This window comes from Ooceraea biroi, chromosome 1, assembly GCF_003672135.1.
Source record: "Ooceraea biroi isolate clonal line C1 chromosome 1, Obir_v5.4, whole genome shotgun sequence".
In the NCBI taxonomy this organism is placed as follows: domain Eukaryota; kingdom Metazoa; phylum Arthropoda; class Insecta; order Hymenoptera; family Formicidae; genus Ooceraea; species Ooceraea biroi.
The window spans coordinates 7487380-7511903 of record NC_039506.1 but is presented as its reverse complement, the minus strand read 5'-3'; the positions used below and the strand labels follow the sequence as shown (position 1 = coordinate 7511903).

The following is a 24524-nucleotide window of genomic DNA, read 5'->3' as shown; positions in this document are numbered from 1 at the left end:
TTCTCAAATGCTTTCCGGTACAAGTCAAAATCTGTGCTGAGGCTGGATTCCGAAATGATTAAATTGTCTCTCATTTATTTTATTAATCGTTTTAGCTATACGCGTGTCATAGTTGAGTATGGTCAGTAATGCGTAATTATCTCAAAAAATTATCAAACGTTTTATATTTGAAAACACTACGAATGCATGATCTAAATAGAAAATAATTTTGCCAATTAATAATGGCTTGCATTATAAAGAATTAATTTATATGTAAAATAAATGATTGTCTTTCTTTTTCAAAAATCGAACTTCCTTTAAATGTTCACAAGTTTTTAGTTAATAAAATCACGTAATGTAATTACTTAGCTTTGTTGTTTCAGGAACATTTAAACTCGAGTATCGAATCTTGAAAATATCAATAAATTATCACTGATGTTTATTAATTTTTCGTAAAAGATATAAAATTCTTTATTTCTTTCTTAACTTTTTTATATAGCTTAACGAGCTTTGGTCCGCGCAATCATTTTCCCGATTATTTCTCTTGACTTCTGCAACTCTCGACTCTTCCAAAGTGAATTTGTTGCACTACCAAGAGAGTCGCATCGAGACGCACGCAGCAGCCCTGGAAACCCGCGAGGCGGCGCGAGGGGTAAGTATCAATAATTGAGCACCATGGGGGTGGCTTCGCTTGGCCATTTAGCGGTCGAACGAGGGGGATGGTCCGCGGCCGGTGCCTATGGTACGGGGATATCGGTGAATGTATCGCACGGCGAAGCCTGCTATCGACATGTCGACGATGCCAGACCGGAGCTGTATATTCTACGATATAGGAAACTATCCTAGCCGCGATCATGATACGCGAAAATACCATCTGTCATTCGGGGGTGCGTGCCGGGTCCCCGCCGCGCGCCGTGCCGCCCTGGCGGGATTTTCGGTCTCCTGGTCATCCCTTCGTTGTGATCCTCGATTTTTCTCGCGTTTCAACGGCGACCTCTCTCTCATAACGAGAACGGGAAACATGTCGTCGGAAGGCCGACCTGTGTTTCGCGGTTACGACATGGCGGTAAGTAGAAAGAGAAAGAATACAAGTAACAGTAGTATATGTTTTCTTTGCATTTACTTTGCATATTATTGTATATTAATTTATTTTTTAGAAGGATTTTTTATATATATATTTTTCGATTTTATTTCAAATCGTAGTACGTTCGTTATACGATTTTCTTGCTGACATCCCAATTACCGTGCTGCTTATCGAATTCTCCGCTGACCTTATTTATTAATTGGGGTGTACATGTGCACCGCAAATTAGCGCGATCCAGTCCGGCGACACGTAATGGATAATTGCATTTAAAATATGCATTAGCACTTTCGCACTGTCGAGCTGGACGCATCGGCGCCATTAAGCTCCGAAAATGTTTCTTAAATAGCGTGACCGTAAGACCCAGTTAATCCGGATTTCGGGACAATGCGGGATTTTAAACAATTGACTGCGAACGAATGAGTATCGGAGACCGAGTTGCCGCGTAGCCGGTAACCGTGAATAATCGTGACCCATAGTCGGATTCACTTTTCAATTAAAGGTCCCGATTTGCATTCGACTCCAATGCCGTTGATCGGAACGCGCGACCGAACGGAGGTCGTCGACCGGCCACGCCATCGAAAGTAGCGAATAACGAGAATGGCGATAAATCGATCGAACGTGTCAAACAATATGTCCTTATCGTGGCTCGAATATTCCAAATATTCCGCGATACATCGCATGCGCAGATCGCATCGTAGATTTACATCTCGATTAGCAAGCTGAAGATTGACGGAAATTGTTAATTCGCTATTTTTGTGAGCGCGTGCAACATCGAAATACACATAAAATATTTCAAAATTTTAGAAACTGTGCTTGTGTGTCTTAACAAATGGCTGTTACAAATACATTTATCTCTTTTTAATACTTTGTTCGATCATTATCTTCCTCTTTAAGAAATGCAATTTGACATCATTTTGTGATAAGAATGATAAAGACGATTTCATTAATCTAAGAATCAGCATGATGCTCGTTACGGCGAGTCGCATGTTTAGGATTCGACTTTCCTTTACAACCTCCGTTTTTTTTCAATCCCCAGTGTAGTGACCGCGGCACGGGAGTGTCGAGTGCACGAACAATCTGATGTTATGTAAAAATACCGCCACCCACGAATCCTGTGTATATTATGCACGTCGAAGAAGAAGCGAAACCGAAACGAATGAAGGAGCAGACGAGGAGAACATCGAACCAGGAGCAGATGCTCCTGCCGGAATGTTTAAATAAATCCAGCTCACCCTTAAAATCCCAAAGTCGAATAAGTAATAACATCCACCGACCGCGGCTGTGTCCCATCCTTCCGCTCTCTTTCTCTCTCTGTCCGTCACTTATCCTCTTTCTCCCTTTCTCCGGTTTCCTCGGCCGTTTTGCCTGCATAAGCGAGCACGTCCGATTTCGAGACTTTAATTGGCCAGAGGGAATTCCGCCGCGTGGCCTTACTTTACGAGGAAACTTTCAAGATATTTTGAGTTGGGTCGGGATAGGAGGAAACACGCTGCATGCAGTCTTTTTCCGGTTACAACATGGGCGAGTAAGTCAGCGAGGTTGAATCAATGTCCATACATTGAGTCAACAGCCATATAATGTTTGAAAGAATTCACTCTTATCATGCAGATCGATGATCCATCGTGACAACTGTGGCAATCTTTATGCTATCCTTTTTTATTTCCTTTCACAGAAATTTTATTATAAATAGTTTATTAGTATATCTTTCATTAAAAATCATACAAAGCTTCGGCGCTATGATAATCTACGTTCTGTCTTACCTCAACATTCGTAGATTTTTCCAAATATGGATAAATACAATCAAAGTGGTTAAAAATAAAAAATAGTATTGTCATAATTAATATAAAAAGTCTAATAAATATTTACACGAATTTAATAATTTTTCTCTTGAAGAAGAACGTTCAACAGATTTGCGTGCGAGCTGTTTCATTTAAACTGCAATTTAACGCTGCAAGATTCATAGATCGAGTCTCTTAATTTTCGATCTGTTAATCTAATTATTGGAGGGTAGCGCCATTAACTGCACTGCATCGGCGGTCTTCGCGTAGGTGGATTAGCGGGAACGATGGTGCGTGTGTGGAAACACGCGACGACACTCTGGTCGTCATCCCAGCGAGCTAGGACGATTTACGAGGTTTCACAGGCTCGTCTGGCGAGCAGATAGGACGAATGTGTCAATTACGATAACGCGCATCGACGATTTATCTGATGAAATTATTTAGGCGCTCATTGACAATTATCGCGCCGCGCAATTCGACCCGAATGCGCGGCGCGACATTGCGCTACGTCGCAAAATATCCCTCGCGTGCGAATTCACGAGACAATCGGATTCATTACCGCGATACCGCTTCGCTTCATTTCTCAAACTCGGTTGATCGTTGCTCCACGTATCACATCACATTACATCACGCGTCTTTAATTAAAAAAGTTATTATCCGCGGATAAATCCTTCCGTTGCCCGAAATACTTACTTTTCCAATCTCGCTCTCGTTTCGTTATTTTCCCTGATTTTCCCTGGGGTATACCTCATCTCGACGGGCGCGGGGTAATCCTCGCGATTCGCGCGAGCCGATTCATCCGTTTTCACGGGAACCTTTTCGTGCACAAGTCCGGACTTTAAGCTCTTGTTTGTTAAATTATCCGCCGGAAAATCGGTGGCTTCTTTCCAGCTTCCCAAGCGAAATCCATCTCGCCTCGCAACTCGCTGGTCCGAATTGCGAGTTCGCCCTTTAAAGGGGCCATACTCGAGATATGCTCGCGCGGGGTACCGATACGTGTCGCTGATTCTCCCGAGGATATCCGGGACGAGGTGAAAGGTCGTCGGCGAGTGCGCGAAATTGATGTAATACTGATACGGCCAAATCGGCAATTGCAGACCAACCCCATCGTCGTAAATCACCTGATCGCCGAGTTCTAGATCATCACGGGATCGCGGTAAATTGCGGAGTTTGCGATTAAGATCATTCCATGCGGAAGACATTCTAAATCCTACAACACGACTACCATCCGACCTTTTGTTGTTCCTCAGTCTAGATAGCTTTTGCTTGACAAGCATTTTCGGATTTACTTGTAAATCCTTGAATCCCGCTATTTCAATTGCTCTTTTCGTTTTTGGCGGAATTCCGAGCGAGAAACTATCCTCGTCGTCTATTATTCTTAACATGGGCGAGATATTAGGGGCGCCGTTTCTCATCCTGCGATGTTTCAGTCGCCAAAATTTCGGGCTGTCCAAATAAAGGTCAATTCTCACGTTTCTATCATTGCTTAATACAGGTACTCTCCTTTCTGTTAAACCGATTCTGGACGAAGCACCAACATCACGATACGGCGACCTCCTTATCACCGGCACCAGTTTCCATTCGACCACGTCATTCGGCCGTTTCTTACTTCTTAATCTTAGAAGCGCCAAATTATTCTTGGGACCCGTATCTAGGTCGTCTGGTTCGTCTAAGTTAGCCACGTATTTTCCCCGTAATTTATTTCTGGGAAGATTATCATCATCGTAAAACAAGTCGGTCGCCCTCCAATCCGCGACGCCATAAATTCCCCTTTCCCGTTGCTGTCTCAGATTTTTCAGCTCGACTTCAGGATCTATTTCCTCGCTTCGATGGTTCGTCGCTCGGTTTAATTTTACAGCGTTATCATCCGTCTCTCTTTCCGTTTTCTGGACTTCCCGTTGCTCCTTCGAGACTCTCGGCCTCGTGTCGCTCGTCAAGTTTACGAAACTCGCGTTTCCGTTCGCCTTGTCAATTTTTGTTTCGCAATTTATAGCACGAAGTTTTCCCTTAACCTGGTTATCGGTCGCCCCGTTTATCGCCAACTTTCCTCCCGTGCTGACTTCCGCGGCCGTCGTATCAATCGCAGCATCGGTTTTGTTGTTATCCATGAAAACATTGATCCTCCGCTCGACCAATCGCAGTCGGTCCTCGCTGCTTGCAACGTTATCCTCTTTCGACGTCGAATTTTTTTTCGATTCGCCATTACCGATTTTGGAAGCTGCAGAAGAGTTACTGGAACGATCTACGCTTCGTATGGCCGATGTCTCGCGAATCACGTCCTCTCGCTTCGTTCTGGAACCGATCTCATCGATCGGCCTCCGTTTATCTCCTCCCGTCAATTTCTCGAACCTTTCCCTCTCCCGCGTGCTATTCCTCATATCTTTGCCAAAGGCGATCTCCTCAAGTTGCTCCTCGTTCTCCCTCTTCCAGGCTTCCCGCTTGTTGAGCAGTATCACTTCGTCCTCCAAGCGATTCTTCCCCTTTATTGGTAACGAATCGAGCGTCCCGTCATTCTCGGCCGCCACGCTTCCCTTATCGGCCAATTCGCGTTTCCGCTTCTTTTCTTTCCCTGTCAACTTTGCGTCGAGCAACTCGAATGAATCGTAAATTGTTGGCGCCTCGTAGCCTAAATAAAACGAATCCCAATCGTTCTCCTCGAGGTCCGCGCGCTTTCGTCGCGAGTTCCTGTGCATCGGCAATGACCCGGTGTGATCTTGATGCTTGCGACGTTTTTGCATCGACTTCCGGTGATTCTTGTTCTTTTTGCGATTGTGAATCTTCTGGCGTTTCTTTTTGTGACGTTGCTTTAAGACTTTATCAAGGTTGCGCGTTTCTCTGTGATGAAATAAGGATGAGGCAGCGTGATCTGAAAAATAAACGCGTTATGTTAGGATGATCTTCTCTCAATAAATATTAAACGGATATATGACAAAATCAGTGAACATGACGAATGTAACGCCTATCGCAAAATATTATATACGCGCAAAATATTATATATGCGAAATAATTGCCCGGCGGATGTTTCATCGCACAATTTTCGGACGGAATATTCCGCGGGTATAATTACTCGGAGTTTAAAAGTTTACCCGAAACCGCACTATGGTTTTTTATCGACTCGACGCGGGAATAGTTTATCGTGCCGTGGTATTTAGACCGAAAATATTTTCGATAACCAATTTCCCAATACCGATAGTCGAAGAAACATCGCCCACGGCATTGTTTACCATATTTTCGGCCAAATTTTAATATTCATTCTTTTAATGCACATCACAGACAGGCAACGAGAATCGTTTGTATTATTTCGAAAACATATTGAAGATACATGTGATCAAAAGACAAAGTAGAGTCTCGCACCAAATTCGCGCGAAAATAACTAACATAGGAAAGTTGTTACTATTGTGGCAATTAACATATTATTTGATTTAAGAGTGCCAAACTTTTGCATAAATATATGTCAATTAAAAATTTTTAAATTTACATATATTTTTAATATCACCTGTTATACAGCAAAAAACATACATGTACTGCACAATGCATACACTTACATACTCTCTTTCTTTTCAGACTCAGTTCCTGTATAATTCCAGAAATGACCATTTTCTTACAGTCAAATATTGCTTCATAATAATAATAAAGAATAGCAATAAAGAAAATAAAACACTATTCCTATTAAAGTGGAAATGTTGAATGAAGTTGATTCAAATTATTCGAGATATTTGATATTGTACATACATAGCTTGTTTGCTACAATTTTGCTAGATTGAATCTATTTGATCGACTTTATCATTTATACAAAAAATAATATCGTAGCAAATATAGGTGACCAAACATGTCAAATAATTTGAATCAATCTCATTCATTATTTTCCACTTCAATTAGTAACATTAACTTTACAACATGATATTAATTATTTTATCAGATATGTATAACTATGGTCATTATTTGTTCATCCCTTTATCTGCTATGAAACAATATTGATTTTGAGAAAGTGATTATTTTTAGAGCTATTCAGGGATTGAATTTGAAAGAGAGAGATAGTATTTTTCTGTTTTGTGATAAATTTTACCATAGACGTTACATACTATTGTAGAGTTGTCTATCCATCATTTTAAGCGAAGTGTTGTTGGATCGGAAAAAACTATGTGTGTCAATCGGCGAAGAAGATGCATTTTTCTTCATAGAGTAGGTCGCATTAGTCGTATTGGGCATTGCGTTTTGATATTGCAGAATAGTTCCAGTTCCAACTCTAGCAGCTCCAGTGGATATAGATGCAAGCTTTCTTTTCTCTGCTTCCCGCGCTTCAATATGTTGCAGAAGCTGATTTAACTGTTGAAGCTAGAATTTAATTATACATTTTTATATATTGTAAAATATATTCACAGCAAAATTTTCAAGATTATTTTTTGATATTGCAATTTTATTTAGTTAATCGAGAATTATTTTTATTATTACTGATTATATTGATATACATAAGAGACAAACATTACTATTTATCTAATATATACAATTTCTCTCTTCGAATTTCAGTCCTTAGATGAAATTTCCTCCAAAAATGACTTTTTTCTCATAATGAAATATTGCTTTATAGTAATAATAAAAAAATAAACAAACTCAAGTTAAAAATTAAACTGATTATAATGGAAGTAATGAATGCGATTGATTCAAATCATTTGAAATGTTTAATACACAGCCTGTTTGCTAATTCTGGCAAGCTAAACTGTTTCATCCATTGTTTCATTTACACGAAAAGTAATAATAGTATAGCTTCTTAATTCATTCATTGTCAGGACCGTCATCGGCGACTGACATGCAATATTTTTATGAATTATCTTAATTTTAAAGTAAAAGAAAGCTTACCAAATAATCGTAAATGGTCTGAACTTCCGTCTTCTCTTTTGCAGTCAACGCATTGTATTCCTCCACAAGAGTTTCCAATACTTGAACTTCCTTCTGTAGATTGCTAATATTTTCTTTTTCTTCTTGTCCGGGATTTTCAAAAAGAAATTTGCGTCCCGAGTCTTGTTTCGGAGTGACCTCGTGAACCAACGGTAACGGTGGTGCCTAAATTAAAAATTAATATCTGTTAATTAAGATAAAAGAGAGTGTAATGCGTATGATCATAATACATATTACGAGATTATGAAACATACCTCCCCCAACGATTCTTCCTCCAGATCAACTTCCAGCATCCATCCCAAAAATTCTCGCATATCCGGTGACAAGGAAACGCAAGTCTTCCTCTGCACTTCGTTCAGGATCAGCCTGCCAAGTAGCTCCATGATTCTCTTCATCATCGTTTCCGTATGATTCGTCTAAATTGTATTAATTTCAAAAATGTAAAAATTCAAGTTCGATAAAATTTCTTTATAACAAATTAAAATACATCAAAACGTTTAGATTATAAAATATCGTGATTACTCCATCCTCGTTAAATCCTTTTTGATAAATGTTAGCCGCTGCTACCACATCTTCCGTTTTATAATTGCGTTGGAGTCCGGGACTAAAGACACTCCTCAGTTGATCATTCCTCTGCACCTGCGACGTCAACTGATCATTACGAACCATTCTCGCAGCAGAGAAACGTGAAACGTTCATTCAAATAATTTTCCACTTGAGAAGTGGAACTTTCCCGGGGAAAAATGCATCGGGAAAGCTTTGATATCGTGCTGCGCAATTCTTTACTTGCCCGTTCGAATATCTGGTCGACAATTTTTCCAGCCAGCTCGCCGTGTAGAGCCATGTCCATCTGTGACTCGTCATCGACGTTGTCGGCTGCGAGGAGCAGCGTAATTTCCTTTCTTCGCGCGTCGTCCTCCTCCGGTTTCACTGTCTGAAAAATCATCCTTAATCCTTCTCTCTTTTCAGACCACGACCTACGATGCGATCGCCGATCGCCCTTTCACTCACACTCTGATCTTCCGCGTTCTCGTAAAGCACTCTTTCACCCGGCGCCTCGTTCACCACCGCTGCGTGGAGCAGCCCCCGTTCGGCCGTTTTGCTCTTCTGGATACTGCCACGTCCGGCTAGGGCAGACGCGTGAGCTTTGTTCTTCTTCCTCGACTTCCACTCGCTTGCGCTCGCAATCCTCGAGACGTCAGATCGATGCGCGTGATGCCTGCGGTCTCTATCCGAAGAGGAACGCGAGCCGGTCTTGAGGTGTTTCTCCGTGGTGTGCTTGGTCTTCTTACCCTTCTTCCTGAGCTTCTCCTTTTTTCTAGAGTTCTGAGGGATCCTCAAGTACCGATTGAGATCTCGCATGTCGTTGCTCCAATTTGGAGCGCGTTCGCTGTATATTCCGTCGGATTCTTGATCCTCAAGGATGTTCGGCAATTGAGAACGGCTACTCAGACTCTTATCCGCTTCATCGGAATCGTGTTGATTCTGGCTCATGTCGTCGTAAAAGGTGCGGTACGAAGTAGCCGCCCTTCTGACTCTCGGCGTCCGGCGGTTTATGTACTTTTGTTCGGCTGCTTCGAGATCTTCATCGTTATTAGCCGTATCACGACGAATATTAAAGAAGTCCAAGTTCGTAGTTGCATTGGCATAGCAGTCTTGCGAGATCGATGAGTTTTCGCGAAATGTTTGTGGAAAATCGTGCAGGTAAGAATTTACGCTAGCCGCATTTGCCATATCCGACTCGTAAACGTGATCGTAAGTTTTATTCACATCAGGGATTACGAAGTCGTTCACGGACTTCAGTCCTCGACCAAATCTGACCTTTACGTTATCATCGAAGTCATCGTGCCAGTCCAGAGGCTCCACGAAAGACTCATGCAAGTCTTGCGAACTGATCGCCGCTTGATTGCGCGAGTTTATGTTTCGCTTCAATACCTCACGCGTCTTCGATTCAACGTACTCGCGATTTTCGTACGGGGAACCAGAATCTGTGTTTACCGCTGATCGCTGTGGAGCATTTAAAGCTTCTAAAGATGGATTCCTCTTCTCTTCAGCGATCTTTAATATAAAATATATTACTTTACATTGCCACTAGAGCAATAAAGTTAATTAATTAATTAAGAACAATTACGTACTTTGGATATTCCTGATTGGACGATTGTGCTGGAAACCGCATTCGACAAATTGTCTCCTGCGGAATTATTCTGCTCAAGGCCGCCTTTAAACATATCATTCAGGACTTTAAGCGCGAAGTAATCGCTCGCTGGTGTGCTGATCGAACTCGCAGCTGTTGATGAAGCAAATATTTTATAAAATTATCACGAATTATTACTATTACTCAAGCGTTACAGAAACAACATATTAATTTACAATTAATATACAACAAATATGTACAGGAATCTATGAAAAAAATTAATATTTATGAAAAAAATAAAGAAATAAATTTGTTAGTGAAACAAAAATTAATGTAAAGTTATTCACGAGTCCCACGATTCGATTAAGATAAAGCTAAGTAAGAGTTAATTGCATTCAGTATTTACTCTCCCAAGATGCACTGGAGTGGTAGCTCCTCTGTGCATCGTCGTTTTGACTTGAAGATCTATCGCTCAATGGTTGTAATTGAGGAAAATTCGTATCAATTTTATTATCCGATTCATAGCGCAGTCTTTGATCGCCTCTGAGTCGGGGCCCGCTCTTTAATTCACCGTCGGACCAATCGTACACATTCTTCAACTCTTCATACATAGATTCAACATCGTTTGGACGATTCCGATTGCTCTCTTGATAATAATAACGATCTTCTGGTCTCCTGTTAGATCTAGACAGTCTTGAGGATCGCAATTATACGGAGTCTTAATGAATAATTTCTACAGTTTTCTTCTGTGGCCAATTTAGTGACAGTGTTTCTTTAATAAATCTCAAATAAGAAGTATGTAATCATTATACACTAATTTAATACGAACGATATGAAGTGAGTTAATATAATACAAATAATATGAATATTATTTATATTACATTAAATATTTATGTTACATTAAAATTATAACAATTATGAGGGCAAACTAATTCTTAAAAAAGTAAACGCAAATAGTGATACCGTTTGTCTTCAAATTCCTCGTGCAAGTCTTTAGAGCTTTCCAACCCTGCACTCGATTTTAGAATTTTGATAGGCTCGATATCTAGCAAAATATTTTCCATTATATCAGGATTTACATCTACGTGTGCGTTGATTTCATCGGAAGTGATTTTTCCCCTATCGTCATTGTCTGACATCGATTCCGAATTCTTTGATAATGTCATTCCGTTCTCGAGTGACTTATCTGACCTACCGGACATCTATTTTTTGGTCATTTGCATTAAATATTAACTAAATTTATAGTTAAAAGAAGATATAAATACTAATAACATTTTATCAAAACGTTAGTTATTTTATTGACGGAATCCTTAATCAAACGTATTTACTGACATTAACATTCAATGTAACTCGATTTACCATTTCGATTTTACATTTCCTGAGTCTTGAACAATATCATTCACAGAGTCTTCACTTTGAAGCAGCTTCTTCATGTTCTCCTTTGTCGATACTTGTCCTTTCTCGTTAAATACATTTTCGAAGCTCGACTCTAAGGATCCGGAAGGTTTCTTGTCAAGATCATTTTTCACAGTCTTATTCTTGCGCTCACCAAGATCGACGATGATTTGTTCCTTCGGCTCTTTATGTTTTCTTCGCTCCTTTTCGCGTTCCTTTTTCAGCATCTCCTCCTTGTTCTCATTTTTCTTTTTGCCTAACTCACGTTTGTAGGATTTCGTTTTGCTATCTGCATGAGATATATTCATATATATATTATACGGAAAAATATATATGCGCATCACATATCAATACTCAAACAGTTTAACAAACTTATTAATCTTTCTGTTACATTTATCGCGGATACTGTTTAATCTCTATATTGCGCTTACCGCGCTTTATTTTTGCGTTATCCTTGTTTGAAAATTCATCGTCTTTAATTTTACTCTCCTGCTCGTTTACCGGCGCATTGCGCTCTTGCTCCTCGTCGCCATCGTAATTGTAATACTCGATCATATTCAACATATCACGCTTCCTTCTCTTATAACTATCGCTGTCTTTGTTTTTACTCTTCTTCTCAAGCTTCTGTTTAATCAACATATTGACTCTCGCCTTTATAGGATCAAATTTTCGACTGGATGAAGATTCGTCCCTTTCGTCTTCAACTATTTTGTCATTTTCTGTGAATACGTCGCATTATTTTGCGTAAAATACGTGAAGATTTCAAATACTATTTCAAATACGTCAAAATATTACGTTATACCTTCGACTGCGTCCTCTTCTCTGTCATTATAGTCCTCCTTGAGTTCTTCGGCACTTTGATTTAAGTATTCTTCATCACTTTCTTGTTTCTCGTCGTGATTCATCGCCACTTTTTCCGCAGTTGCTGCATTTTCAGGATTCGCTGCATTATTGCGCGCAAGATTTTCAGAGGAATGCATAGATCGTTTGTGACGAGTGTGATAATTTGCATCGGAATCCCGAGATTTTAAAGCGCTTTGCGGTATAAAACTTTCCGCAGCGTTATCTTCACGTTTGATTCTGGTTTGCAACGCAGAAGACATTTTACTAAAATCTGATGAAGTAACTATCATTGTTTTATTTTTTCCTCGATCGTTCTTGATTACATTCTCAATATGACGACGCTCCATTATATTAGGGATCGATCTTGCGTTCTCTATTGTTGAATCCTCAGCATCGACATCGGCAGAAATCCTGGAAATCCATAATAATTTCCTCCGTAAATTATTACCGGACTCACGAGGCCGCGCTATAGGTCGAGCCGCTTCCTTTACATTCATAGTCTCATTTCCGTTCGACCCGAAGGCGCGAATATCGATTCCATCGGTGTCCGAATTTCCATTCGATTTATTTGCGCTCCTGTTCCCGCCACTTAGAGGCAGGACCATCTGTTGCTGCCCCCGCGAATCGTTGTCTACGATCATCTGGGCGAAATCCTTCGGTGTCATTGCACTCGCCGCTTTTGGTCTCGCTGTCGCAACGGCTACAGGATCAATCGCAGGCAGATTCGAGGAGTCTTCCCCATTTGCATTTCTTGACTCGCCGACATCGACGTCGCTCGATGTTCTCATCCACCCCGTGAACGTTCCATCCTCCCCCATTAGCTGGGACAATCTCACCGTCGCCTCCACCCCCTGCTTTTGATACGGACGCCCTCGAGGCTCAAAGACCTTGATCATACCGGATATCGGTTCGCGGCTCTCCTTTCGAGTCCCGTTCACCCCGAGCACTCCCTTTCCCACGATCGTGGTTGTTTCGACGACGCGGCATCGCGATTCATTTGCGACCGCACCGAAACCGCGTGCCGTATTTCCTCGGGGAAGCTCCAACCCCGTATCCTTCTCTCGCTTCGATTGTCCGTCATCCGCGCCGACTCGCGGTATTTTCCGCGCCGCAACTCCTAATTTCTCAGTGTTGCTTCTTCGATCTTCCAATCGCCTTCGAGAGTCCTCGTCGACGTCATTCGCTGAAAGATATATCGGATTTGTAGACGTGCTCCACACGAGAGAATTCTCTTCAAGATTAAGTGAATTAGCGCGATCCTTCGTTATGTGATCGACACTCTTCGATAGCCTTTCAGTTGTGGATACTTGACTACTGATTATCTTCGAGCTCATTATTGGAATTTGATTTTCAGTGGTATATTTAAAAAGATGCCCGTGGAGATCGTTATTTATGCGAAACAATGATTTGTTGTTGACAGAATACCCGTTTAGGTAAGATTCTGCGCTTAAAGAATATCTCAGTCCAGAGATATTTGTTTTGTTGCTTACTGATGGGATAATCGTTAAGTTAATAAAGTGGTCGTGCAGGAAAAATTCTTCCTCTACAGAATATCGCGGTTTGGAAACGTTTGTCTTGTTTAAAACATTCAAGAAATTTCTCTCGTTCTCATTGGCATTATTAGAATACGATTTTACGATGATTTCTGCAGGTTTTGATATTTTTGTTGCATTTGCAAGCGCGTCTTCCGTTATCTGAGTTTCTTGATAATCTTTGTTCTCAAGGATATTTTGTTGGTTATTTGTGTAATTCAAATCTGCGACAAAACTCCTTCTGCTGCGTTTGCTGCGATCGTGCAATTCTTTCAAATCTCGCTCTTCAAGTTCTGCTCCGTAAACAATTTTCGAATTTCTTTTATCTTCATCTCCTGTATTTTCTGCTCTCTTTATTCTCCATATTGCTTCTTTATCCAGATTATTATCAAAATTATGTCTTCCAGAATCAAATATCTCAGCTGTCGATCTCGAATCGTCCCACCAATCGGATTGTCCTGAAAAATTGATCGTGATAATAGCTATACAATAATTATAATATCGTGATAATAATAATCATCACCTTTCGAAATCATATTCTTCTTCTTATTACTCAGCATCAAGTTATTTCGTAGTTTCAGTACAGTTTTCTTCAAAGAATCCAGCATTGACGGTTTAGCTTGGGGTTTTCCGTTTCTAATCGCAACTGGCGATTCCCGCAAAGCGATAACATTATCTGCATACGCTGGATTGTACAATGACACGATTTCCGGTTGATTTCGCGTGTCAACGTCGAGTGAGTTCCTTTCCTCCGTGTTCGAATCTAAGAGATCGTCTTTTATAAGCTGTTTGAAATGAGACTAGTGAGCTTAACGCTGATCTGAATTATTTCAATAATACCAGAATTGACGAGAGTTTCACGAGCGGGCTTGTAATCACGAAGCCAGAGATCCTCGCCGTTAGTCACTTCGAGATTCTCATTAGAATTCGACCAGTCGCCCGAGGAATGGAGATCCCTTTTTCTGGTCCAATCTTTCAGTGGTTGATCGGCCATCATTCCTCCCTCGTAGACGGCTCTATCTAACCTACGATGGTGGAATGAATTTCTTTCATCTACTTCGCACGCGCTAGCTTTTAGAAGATTTGTTGAACACGGCGATGTATTTAATCGATTAATTTAATTTGTCAATTAATCACACAATATCGCTACAAAATATTTATTTTCTACTTATGATGATTGAAGACATGCCGATTTAAAGAGAAGATATGATGATTCTGACGTTATCAATTATAAGAATTTTTAAAGGGATATACTAATTTCTTAATGAATGTAATTTGCAGAGCAGTAACGTTTAATGCCACCGACGATATATTTTTCCGTCGCTTACATGTCAGGGAATCGATAAGGAACGCGAAAATCAGCGTCTTCGGCATCTCTCTTGAAAATTTCGTTATCCAGGTAGACTCTCTGTGGGACATGCGAAGCACTCTCTCTCTCATATTTCTTCTTCTGCGGCATCCACATCGCTTCATAATTCCGATCGAAGCCCCTCTTGCCGCGTAACCCACTTCCATAACCAATATCAGCCTGTTCTAGGACATCTCCCGTGTTGGCAGATACCGCAGAGTGCTGTTCTGTATACGGACTGCATCGGAAACATTCTTATTAAATCGCTCAATAGAAATCGGCGCGTTTCTAAATCGCCGTCGAGTGGAAATATGTATCGAGGTTGTTGGAAACTTTCTCCGATTGAGGCGGACGATTGAATCGAAGTAGGACGTGATAATTAAAATTTATGCATACCAGAGTAACTTTATGGATAATTGATCAATATTAAGTCTATGAATAATTTACATCAAATTTGTTTTACTCTTCCCTCCTTTTTTCCTTCCTTTTCTCATTAAAGTGACGGACTGATCGAGAGTCTCTTACTCGTCTAGGTGAGGTCCGCGATTAACGTGACGCGTGGCATGATCCATCCACTTCAAATTATTCTGCACTCGCAGGACATGCTCCAAAAATCTGTTTAGGGCCGCGCTATTCCCCTCGTCGCCGATCACTGCGGATCCGCTCGCGGACTGGTTTCGATCACCCTCGACCTGTGTGTGAAACGATTTCGCTTTAATGGACCCATCGATGTGATCCTGTGTCGCTTCCGCCGAGCGTGGAGAATCATATATTGGGGAACCGAGAATGTAATCGCAAGAATGCGAGAAAATTAACACTCGCGCGAGTGAATCGCGAGTACTGCGTAAGGATTTAAAAAGAACGTCCTCCAGCGGCATCCCGGTCGTCGCAAAGACGGACGGGAATGTCCTGTCGCTGACAATCCCTTCCTGCCCGCCCGCCGGCACGTTGGCGCGTTATAATAATGCCGGGCGGACGCGTTCCCGTAACGCATCCCGCACGTACCATTTCGTGTCGTCCTTTTTCCGAGGCGCGCGCGGCCAAGACAATGGGATTCTACATCCGGGAGCCGCCGGGCACGGGGTGCGGTGTTATTAAAAATTCACTCCCTTCCTCCCCCTCGCCCACCCCTACCCCTCCTTCTGTCCCGTCCTCCGCTCTCACTCCGGCCCAGCGGCTGAAGTGGCCTCTGGCAATCTGCATCTCATTCCCGGTGGGCCCTTGTGCCATCAGGTGGCTGGCAGCCGCGCGACGGAAAAGGGTGGAAGGCTCTTTTCCTCTCTCTTGTTCCTTCTCACTCTCTCTCTATCTCTTTTTTTCTTGCTCTTTCTCTTGCTCGTCGTCGAAGCGTCGCGACGCGGAACGCAGTTTCGCGATGGGGCAAAGCGTCGCGCGGCCGGTTCGCCGAACAAAAAAATCTTACACCCAATTACACGCGACGTTTAACTAAATAAAGACTCGCCGCTCGAGTATCCCCCCGCACGGATGCGTCGGTTACCCTCTCGACCCTAACGCGGCTCGAGGGGTATGGAACCTAAAATTTTTTTATTAGACTGCCTGCGGTAATGGACTGCCTTTGTCGCTTGAAGGAGACATCTAATTTCACTAAAGTAACGCGCAAGTACTATCGCTGCGGGTGCATCAGGCAATTCGTCGTATCGGCACGGGCAAATATCTTTAAGAGGGTCACTGTGGCGTCTTACGATGGAAAAAGATCATTCCGTCTCATTATTGTGTCATATAGCCGGCGCTCCCTCGAGTTCCGTTTTAATCGCGCCGAATTCCTGTAGGATACATTAAGGGCGTCCCGATTCCGTTTGCGAGAGAACGCGAGTTGCTCCTTTTCTCCATCAATCGGCCTTTTGCGGCAGTCGGGTACCAAAAGTGCGACGGGCATAATCAATCACGTGGCGTTTTCGGCCGCAATAGAGAGGGGCGGTAGACGACAGTTCGCATAGTTCCGAAACGGAAACGGTAATATCGCTGGCCCGGAGCGACCAACCCTTTGTCATTTTGTCATCCGGCTCGTAAGGACGAGAGCAGCGAGTGCTGGTGAGAGTGATGTCGTTGCGGTACCCGTATACGTCTTTCTCGCCGAAAGAAATTAACGCTTGAGATATTAAAACGCGCTCGAGAACGGAAGTTTGTCATCGCGCGTCTTTCTCGATCGTTCGCGCTCGATATCGCTCCTGCTATCAATCACGCAAGATGATACACTCGCTCTTTCACAGCCTTTGCACCAAGAACGGTTCTAACAAAAAAAGCGCGACTCTGAATTAACAAACGCAACAGTATTGATTACATGAATAAATTTTATACCTTTCCATGCTGTTGCAGGAAAAGTGCCGATTTCTTCGGGTTCTTAATTGAGTCGAATCCCACCTTCGTCGTTTTGCTTGCACCGTGTTTATCAATTTCCGCCGAGCCGAATGCAAAAATAGCGAGCGTGAGGTAAACCAGAGAACACGCTCGAAGGCTGAATATTAAAACGACGGACGATCTGATTACTCTCTTCATCCTACAAAATATTACACAATATTGATTATATTATAAGATTATCTTCAAACGCGTTACTTTCTATGCAGCAAGATTCATGAATGTAAAAAAAAGTAACATGCATTGAAAAACACAGGCAATCGATTTTTCGATGAGCGGCGATTAACACGAATCGAAGAAATGGAACAAGTCGATTCAATTTAGCTGGCAAGCACGCGCGCAAGAAAGAGAAGGAGAGAGAAGGCGAGGGAGAGTTCGTCACTTCATAAATCCGCTCGCGGAATTGCGCACGCGTATATGTATGTGGCGCGCGAAGTATATAACGGGCTATTAAGTCCCGATCTCGGGAAGACATTAATTTCACGGCCGCGCATAACTTTCCTGTCACAATTTGCATTCGGCCTGGGCCTTTCCCCGGAGCGCGCGGCGGGAAATTAAAAACGTCCGATCGTAAAGCCTCGAAAAAGAGATGAAATATCATCTCGCCCCCGCGTTCTGAATCGTAATCAGCCGTATTACTCGCCGGCGAGCGCTTCGCGTCTTGTTCGATTCCTTTGCGCGGGCTGGAACTGGAAAATTCGACGGGGGAGTGTATTGTAGAGATGCATCTAACTTTTTCTTTTCTCACGGAAACACATGTGATCCTCGTGGTTTCTCTTTAACGTCAATTATTCCACGGAGCAACGCCAATCGCGCGCGCGGTCGACGATATGCTCGAAGGATCTTTCTTCCCCGCTCTTGCATCCAATATCTCCGTTTACGAGTCCTACCCCTGCTTGCCACTCTTTCTCCATCATCCGAAACAAAAACCACAGGGAATCGCTATTCAGTGAAAGCGCAAAGGATAAAGACTCAAGTGATCGTTTCGTCCTTCAGCGATCACGCGAGGGAGAAGTCGGAGAAAGATATCCAGGAGGGTTGCTCGCTCGTCATGATCTCCCCCGAACGAGCGAGTCCGAGAGGACCACCGACATCGCGAGAGTATCGTCAGAGCGAGTGGCATGAGCGAGTCGGATATTTTTGTTTCGTTGAGGATCGTGAACATAAAGGATCGCGGGCTACGAAAAGGCAACAGAGAGGGCGGCGTCGTGGACAAGAGGCAGCCGGGGGTGGAGAGACCGAAAGGAGGAGAGCATGGCGATATAATGTACCGCGTAAGAGCCATTAGGTTATTAAAAACAGTGGTCGCTAGATGCGAATAATGAACCGGCTGGTGGCCACCGAGGGGTGCGACAAAGGCGGAAAATTAGCCCTGATAACTTCACATTTGAATGTGGGGGCTCGGGCGAAGGAAGGGAAAACGAAGCACGTTGGTAATCTCGACTCGTCTCTTTCTGTGATGACGGGGTTGTTCCCATTCGTTTGTTCCTTCGTTCCTTCCTTCCTTTCGTTCGTTCGTTCGTTTATTCGTCACTGTGTGTTTGCGAAGACGTCGCAACGCAAAGACGTCTTGATCTCTTCGGGCGTAATGCTCGTGCGATTTTCCACGGAGGGGAAACAATATTCCTTCTTGCGGAATTAGTCTCGCTGATCTTTGGTTTCCTCTCACGAGAGAGTAAAGAAGAGAAAGTTCAAACGAAGAATAAAGATGCATGCTTGTGTATGCGCGATGTACAGGTGATATTCAATGTATATAAAAAAATTGAACTTGATCGGACTTGGTCGTCATTGGCTCAGCGATCGGCTGCATGTATCTATGTGTTTGAAATATACAAATAAATTTTGTACGAACATTTGGTTAGCTTTTGATATTTTTATTTAAACTTACTTGAGTTGCAACTTATTACAATGTTCAATATTCAATTTGCAGATGGAATATTCAGATTGAAGCGATTTTCAGTCGCACTTTAAAATGTTTGATGAAAACAGAAAAATAAGGAAAAATGATACATATGTAGAGATCAACATGTCATTGTTTGATCACGATTACAACTAGTATTTTTCTTAAATTTACCTGGTACTCTTTTGCGGCTACGAGCGCCGGATTAGCAACTCGTTTTTGCACGCGCGCTCATGCACATGTCATCATCGGTGATAACGTTCGCGAAAACGATCCACGTCACTCCGTGCCAGCTGAATTGAATTGCACCCGTCGACGTCTCGCGTAACAAATTTCGATCGAGCACCGATTGTTTCGCGTCGATTATCGATTTTGATGAAAAAAGCGCGTATATCTTCTCGCGGCTCGCGTACCCATTTTTATCGCTCACCAGCCGATATAACATTCGTTAAATCCAATAATTACATACATATTTGAGAATGTTCGCGCAAGTGCACGATTAATCATTGAACTGGCAAGTAGGTCATCCCGAATCATTCATATCGAGTAACTCACAATTCCAATCAAATTGCTAAGTACTAAATTGAAAAGCATGCTATTTTTTCCGTGAGAGCGTCTTCGTTAGCGATGGATGTCGCATCAATTCGTCGTGTAATCCACTTCTTTCCAATCTTTCTTGCATGACTTCACTTTCCATCAGCCATTAATCTCCTTCGTGCAGATCGATCGTCTCGATTATTAATCGAGACTTAATCGAGCGACTTCAAGTGTAACAGTAAACCCGAACTGCCTCGAGAAATGTGGATTAAAACGCACCTGCGAAAGGCAGTGCACACGCACGGCGTCTCTTACAGCGGGACGAAGTGCAGTTTGTTTTACGCAAACTTCTTGCGTAGAGGAAATTTCGTTACGAGGTTTGCAGCCCTCGCAGGAAATAACCGAAATCCATGCGAGCGAGTCCCGCGAGCGCGTAGAATAAGGGTCACGAGTTAATTCTCGCACATACGAGGCTCAAATAAGGAACAACGATCTAGATTAGGTGAAAGTCGATTCATACGATCCGCCTTATAGCACAGCGCCTCGTTGGTAATTGCAAAGCAAAGGTAAACCTCAGTTAAATTATATACAGATGTAAATTTATTCTCATCTGAGAAGAACGTATGCCATAATATTGAGAAAAAAGACTTCAGCATCAAACAACAGATTTTTAAAATGTATACTATTTCGGTCGACAAGTAAATCGAGATAATCTTCCAGTGAAAAGATTCAGAATTACTATTCGCAGTCAACTACTATTGGCTCGGTAATAATTATAGTTAATAATGCATGAATTATTAATAAACGGTCGTATACTGGCATTGCAATATTAATAACACTATTAGTATCAGTAATATCATCACGGTACTCTTATATAATGGCAGCCATTGGCGGAATCATTTAGCCGTTTAGCCAAATTAAAGCTCTCGGCTTTGTGTTTTACCACGTCGTTACGTCAATAATGCAGCACGAGACCGTCGATGTGTAGTACAATACGAATCGCGTAACCACCAAGCTCTCCCCGGCGAGCAATCGCAATGCCCATTAGCGCAATGTAGCCGCGTCCTTTTGACGACAACGACGATGACGCAGGTACGGAGGCGGACGTCGGATGATCGCAACATCCGCGTGATCGATACCCCTCGGTTCATTCGGCACATGTAAACGCATTGGCTCGTGCACCGTAATGGGCCAATGGGCGTTTTGTTAAACTCGAGGCCGAACTTTTGTCGTAAACTATACGCTTTATACGCGGATAGAGAGAAAATGCGGCACGCGCATCTGTGCGGGGCGATTAGGCGGGAGTGAAAAGGGCGGAAGCTTCGGAGGGACCGGAGAGGAGAGGAAGGGTGATACGGGAAGTGGATGGAAAGGACAGAGCAAGCGAGGCAGGAGAAAGAGGAAAGAGGAAACGCTCAGCGCGCGTGCGGGGGTGCGGGATGGTACGCGGGGGTTGGTTTCAATTAGGAGGCAGTAACTCTCCCGGGTATTGTTCATTTCACTCTAGATTTGTATTCCCCGTTTGTTTGTTCCCGTCGCATTTGCGTTAACCTGAGCAAAAGCGAGCCACCATGCGTGTATACGCGATCAGCCCAAGCGGAAAAGACGAGGCGGGAAAGGAGGCGATGACGGCTTCGGCTCTCTGATTTTCAGCGAGCGGGCTCAGACCGGAAAATCAAAACGCGGAAGTGAATCACGGCGGCTAAAGAGACATTATACTGTTCTGACTCTCCCGCAGAATCGCGTTAAATTTTTCTTGCAATTTATTTGCTCATCTGTACATAGAGCGCGCTGTCATCGCAAGATTTGCCTCACAAGATTTTAGGAAAACTTGGAAGTGATATTTTTTCTTCCAGAAATTTGATCGCCGGAGTTTCGCAACGCGATCGGAGAGTCATCGCACGCTGAAAAGCAGACACAAATTTCGTTCGTTGACTAACGAGCCATTAAACGGGCCCGTCCTCCTACCCCCTCGTTCGTGGCGATACGCAACGTTATTCGCTTCATTAATAACCGATAAGCTCTTTCGGCCATTACCAGCGGTCCGTCGCGAGCGAGAATTGATAGAATTCGCTCGCGGATTTAAGTAGAGCGCAAAGGGGATTCGCGTAAATGCATCCTTGGGCCGCGTTAATGGAGGCGGTCGATGCCGATCTATGCGCAAAATTGCCGTGAATTTTTCGCGTCCGATGTGTCGCGCTCGTCCAACGAATAATTCAAGCAGTCTTTATTAACGGCACCGCAACAGAAATCGCTTTATATGCGCGAGAGTCGCGCGGAATACGCGAGATACCGCGCGAGGAGTCCCTAATTTCGCAAATATTCGCACGCGGGTGTCATTCGGTAAACAATTCGAGTAGTTTACAGCGAATGTTACAAGGCGAGGCGCTCACGGGACCGGGCGGTAAACAATTCGAGGCATTTTAATGGGGCCCCCAGTGGGCCGTAAGCAGGACACGAAACTAACGCGCGCACGTAAAGACGCGACTCTCTTTCCGAACGAAGGTGAAGAAGCCTTATCCCCTTAAGGCCGCCGTACGACCGTCGAAGGGGTATACGCCATAACGTGCCTTCGATTTCGGATGAGACCTTACGCCCGACTCTTGATCTGCTCCGGGCTTGCCTCTCGTTTTATTTTTCCTTCGTTTTTGTCTGCCGCGCTGCCAAATCCGAAATAAATTTGTAGGCGACGCCGCCTCGTATTTAACAAGCTTTCAGACGGTCTTCGATTTCCACGACGACTCTCCCGGGTAGCTTCGCTGTCCTTATTCTCGATGAATCGATGGTTATTTCTCAATGCTTGATTACAGAATTATCGTCCGAATTATCAAAATTATCCGATCTATTGCGTGATGCATGAAATGTAATAATCAGCAAGGCAATTGCGATGGCGATTAATGAAGATAAAATTTTGGTGAAAAAATAAGGAAGAAATGCTAGAGAAGGAGACTTGATGTCAGATTGAAGTTTCTCTCATAAAATTGAAATAAATGTAGTTGAATATGAAGATTTTGTCGCTGTGCACTACCAGCAAGTTTGCCGGACTAATGCGCCGTTTACGCTGACTTTATTCGCTATTGTAAGCAAGTAGAACGTTCTCCGCTTGACATTTGCATCCGAGGGAGTTGCGTCGTGGCACGAATTTTATTTTCCATTCGCTTGAAATTTTACATGGGAGAGGTCGGGCGGCTCGTGCTTTAAGCGCGCGATGCTCTTAAGGGTGCGTTCACAAGGACGATCGCAGTAACTCCGAGTGTGGCGGCGTCTAAACGAAATACGATAAGCACTTAGCCGGGCCGTATCTATCAAGCATAACCCTTATGCCGTTGCTTTGAGGGTGTGGTGTACCCTGGGGAGAGCCCGGGACCAGGACAACCTCCTGGAATTTATACTACGGACCTCGCCCCCTCGTCCTACCGCGGCTTTATCACTTATTCATATAGCGTTGCGCGCGGAAAAGTGCCCTAAGTGCCTATAAACGTTTAGTCGCCGAATGTTTCTGCGTTTCCCGCATCCGCGCGACTCGATATCATTCGATTCTTGTCACTGCGGAGTCGCTTCGGTCCTCTCGCGTTGATGCAAAACCAGAGACGCGATGGTTGGTGAACGATGCTGTTCGAAATATCTACCCGATAATTCTCGACGTGCAATTAGTTACTCTTCAAAGTAAAAAAGATAAATTTATTGATGGTCCTTTCATTTAATACATGTATACGTATCGGATATTTAAAGAAAAATTTTTTTCCTTTTTCTGCGTTTTAATATCGTGCTATGCAGAACTTAACTGATCTACTAAAGTAAAAGAGTAATACGATAGGAAAGTTAATTACTGTTCGCTTTATAAATTTTTCTATACTTTGAATCGACGTTCCAGAGTTTGTTTTGTTCCTAGTTATTCCTGAGCTGCATACAATCATGAATATTTGTTTTTTAAAAAAAAGGTACGTGCTTCCGCGTGCCAGGAAATTGATCAGCGTGCGTATTGACAGCCTCTATGCATGAATTATTGTATCACGCATTGTACGCGCGTTTGGCGAGCGAAAATACGTTGAATGTGCAGTAATCGATATATTCTGACTTGATTATCGCGTAATGGAATGTAAACGGTAACGCGTTCGCGACTCTCGCGGTTAAGTCGGCGTGTAATTAATTTTGTTGTGACAGCAATTGAAACATACGCAGGCGCGACCGCTTTAATAACAGGGATCTTCCGCGTAATTGGAAACAATCGCGGATTAAAATATCGATGTTCACGCTAATGATCCGTTTTCGTTCGGTGGTTTGCGTGATGCTCGCGTAATTAGACGGGGGATAAACCGGCAGCCGGCGATACTTATCGCCAGAATGCTATACGACGGTACGCCTGCGTCGCGGTCGAAATGATTTACGATTTCGAGACGACAAAATCCCGCTTGATTCCTTCGGGATATTCCTCGCGCTTGCTCTTCGTATCACCGCATCGTCTTCAATCCATTCTGCCCAGAATTTACTTTCGGAATTACTTGCGCGCGCACTCTCATTTCTAACTCATGCAAACACGATTACAAATCCATATTTCTGTCACAATGTGTATGTATCGAATCACATAATTGCAGCGTAGTAATTGTCTGATTTCACTTTTACTTATCTCCAGCAATTATTGACGTTTTATTGCTCAAATGTAAAATTGAGAAATAATTAGAATAATTCTGGGATAGATGGCTACATGGGAGAGATGATCGA

The 24524-nt window shown here is 43.0% G+C and overlaps 2 protein-coding genes across 2 annotated transcripts in view; both read right to left on the bottom strand.

Moving 5' to 3' along the window:
* Nucleotides 1-2738: 2738 nt before the first annotated feature.
* LOC105285440 lies at nucleotides 2739-8442 on the bottom strand. The gene is made up of 5 exons (XM_020033642.2): nucleotides 8260-8442; nucleotides 7992-8153; nucleotides 7699-7902; nucleotides 6924-7176; nucleotides 2739-5707 (listed from the first exon to the last, which is right to left on the bottom strand). Exons 1-5 carry the CDS (start codon nucleotides 8434-8436, stop codon nucleotides 3531-3533), a joined length of 2973 nt encoding a protein of 990 aa, XP_019889201.2. The 5' UTR covers nucleotides 8437-8442; the 3' UTR covers nucleotides 2739-3530.
* Nucleotides 8443-11159: 2717 nt separating this feature from the next.
* The window catches only part of LOC113563556, a 38072-nt gene continuing 24707 nt past the window's right edge, over nucleotides 11160-24524 (bottom strand). Inside the window, exons 2-8 of the mRNA XM_026975212.1 lie at nucleotides 15515-15681; nucleotides 14970-15227; nucleotides 14482-14666; nucleotides 14165-14404; nucleotides 12069-14099; nucleotides 11698-11985; nucleotides 11160-11555 (exon numbers count right to left, since the gene is read on the bottom strand). Coding sequence (XP_026831013.1) covers nucleotides 11227-11555; nucleotides 11698-11985; nucleotides 12069-14099; nucleotides 14165-14404; nucleotides 14482-14666; nucleotides 14970-15227; nucleotides 15515-15681 — 3498 coding nt within the window. The 3' untranslated portion in view covers nucleotides 11160-11226. The remainder of the gene's footprint in view (nucleotides 11556-11697; nucleotides 11986-12068; nucleotides 14100-14164; nucleotides 14405-14481; nucleotides 14667-14969; nucleotides 15228-15514; nucleotides 15682-24524) is intronic.

Excerpts from the sequence above, each read along its gene's own strand:
- LOC105285440 (XM_020033642.2), bottom strand. The coding sequence starts at position 8,436 with ATGAACGTTTCACGTTTCTCTGCTGCGAGAATGGTTCGTAATGATCAG. Across the intron at positions 8,154-8,259 it reads AAGGATTTAACGAGGATGGA|ACGAATCATACGGAAACGAT; the intron begins GTAATCACGATA and ends AATACAATTTAG. Across the intron at positions 7,903-7,991 it reads AGGAAGAATCGTTGGGGGAG|GCACCACCGTTACCGTTGGT; the intron begins GTATGTTTCATA and ends TTTTTAATTTAG.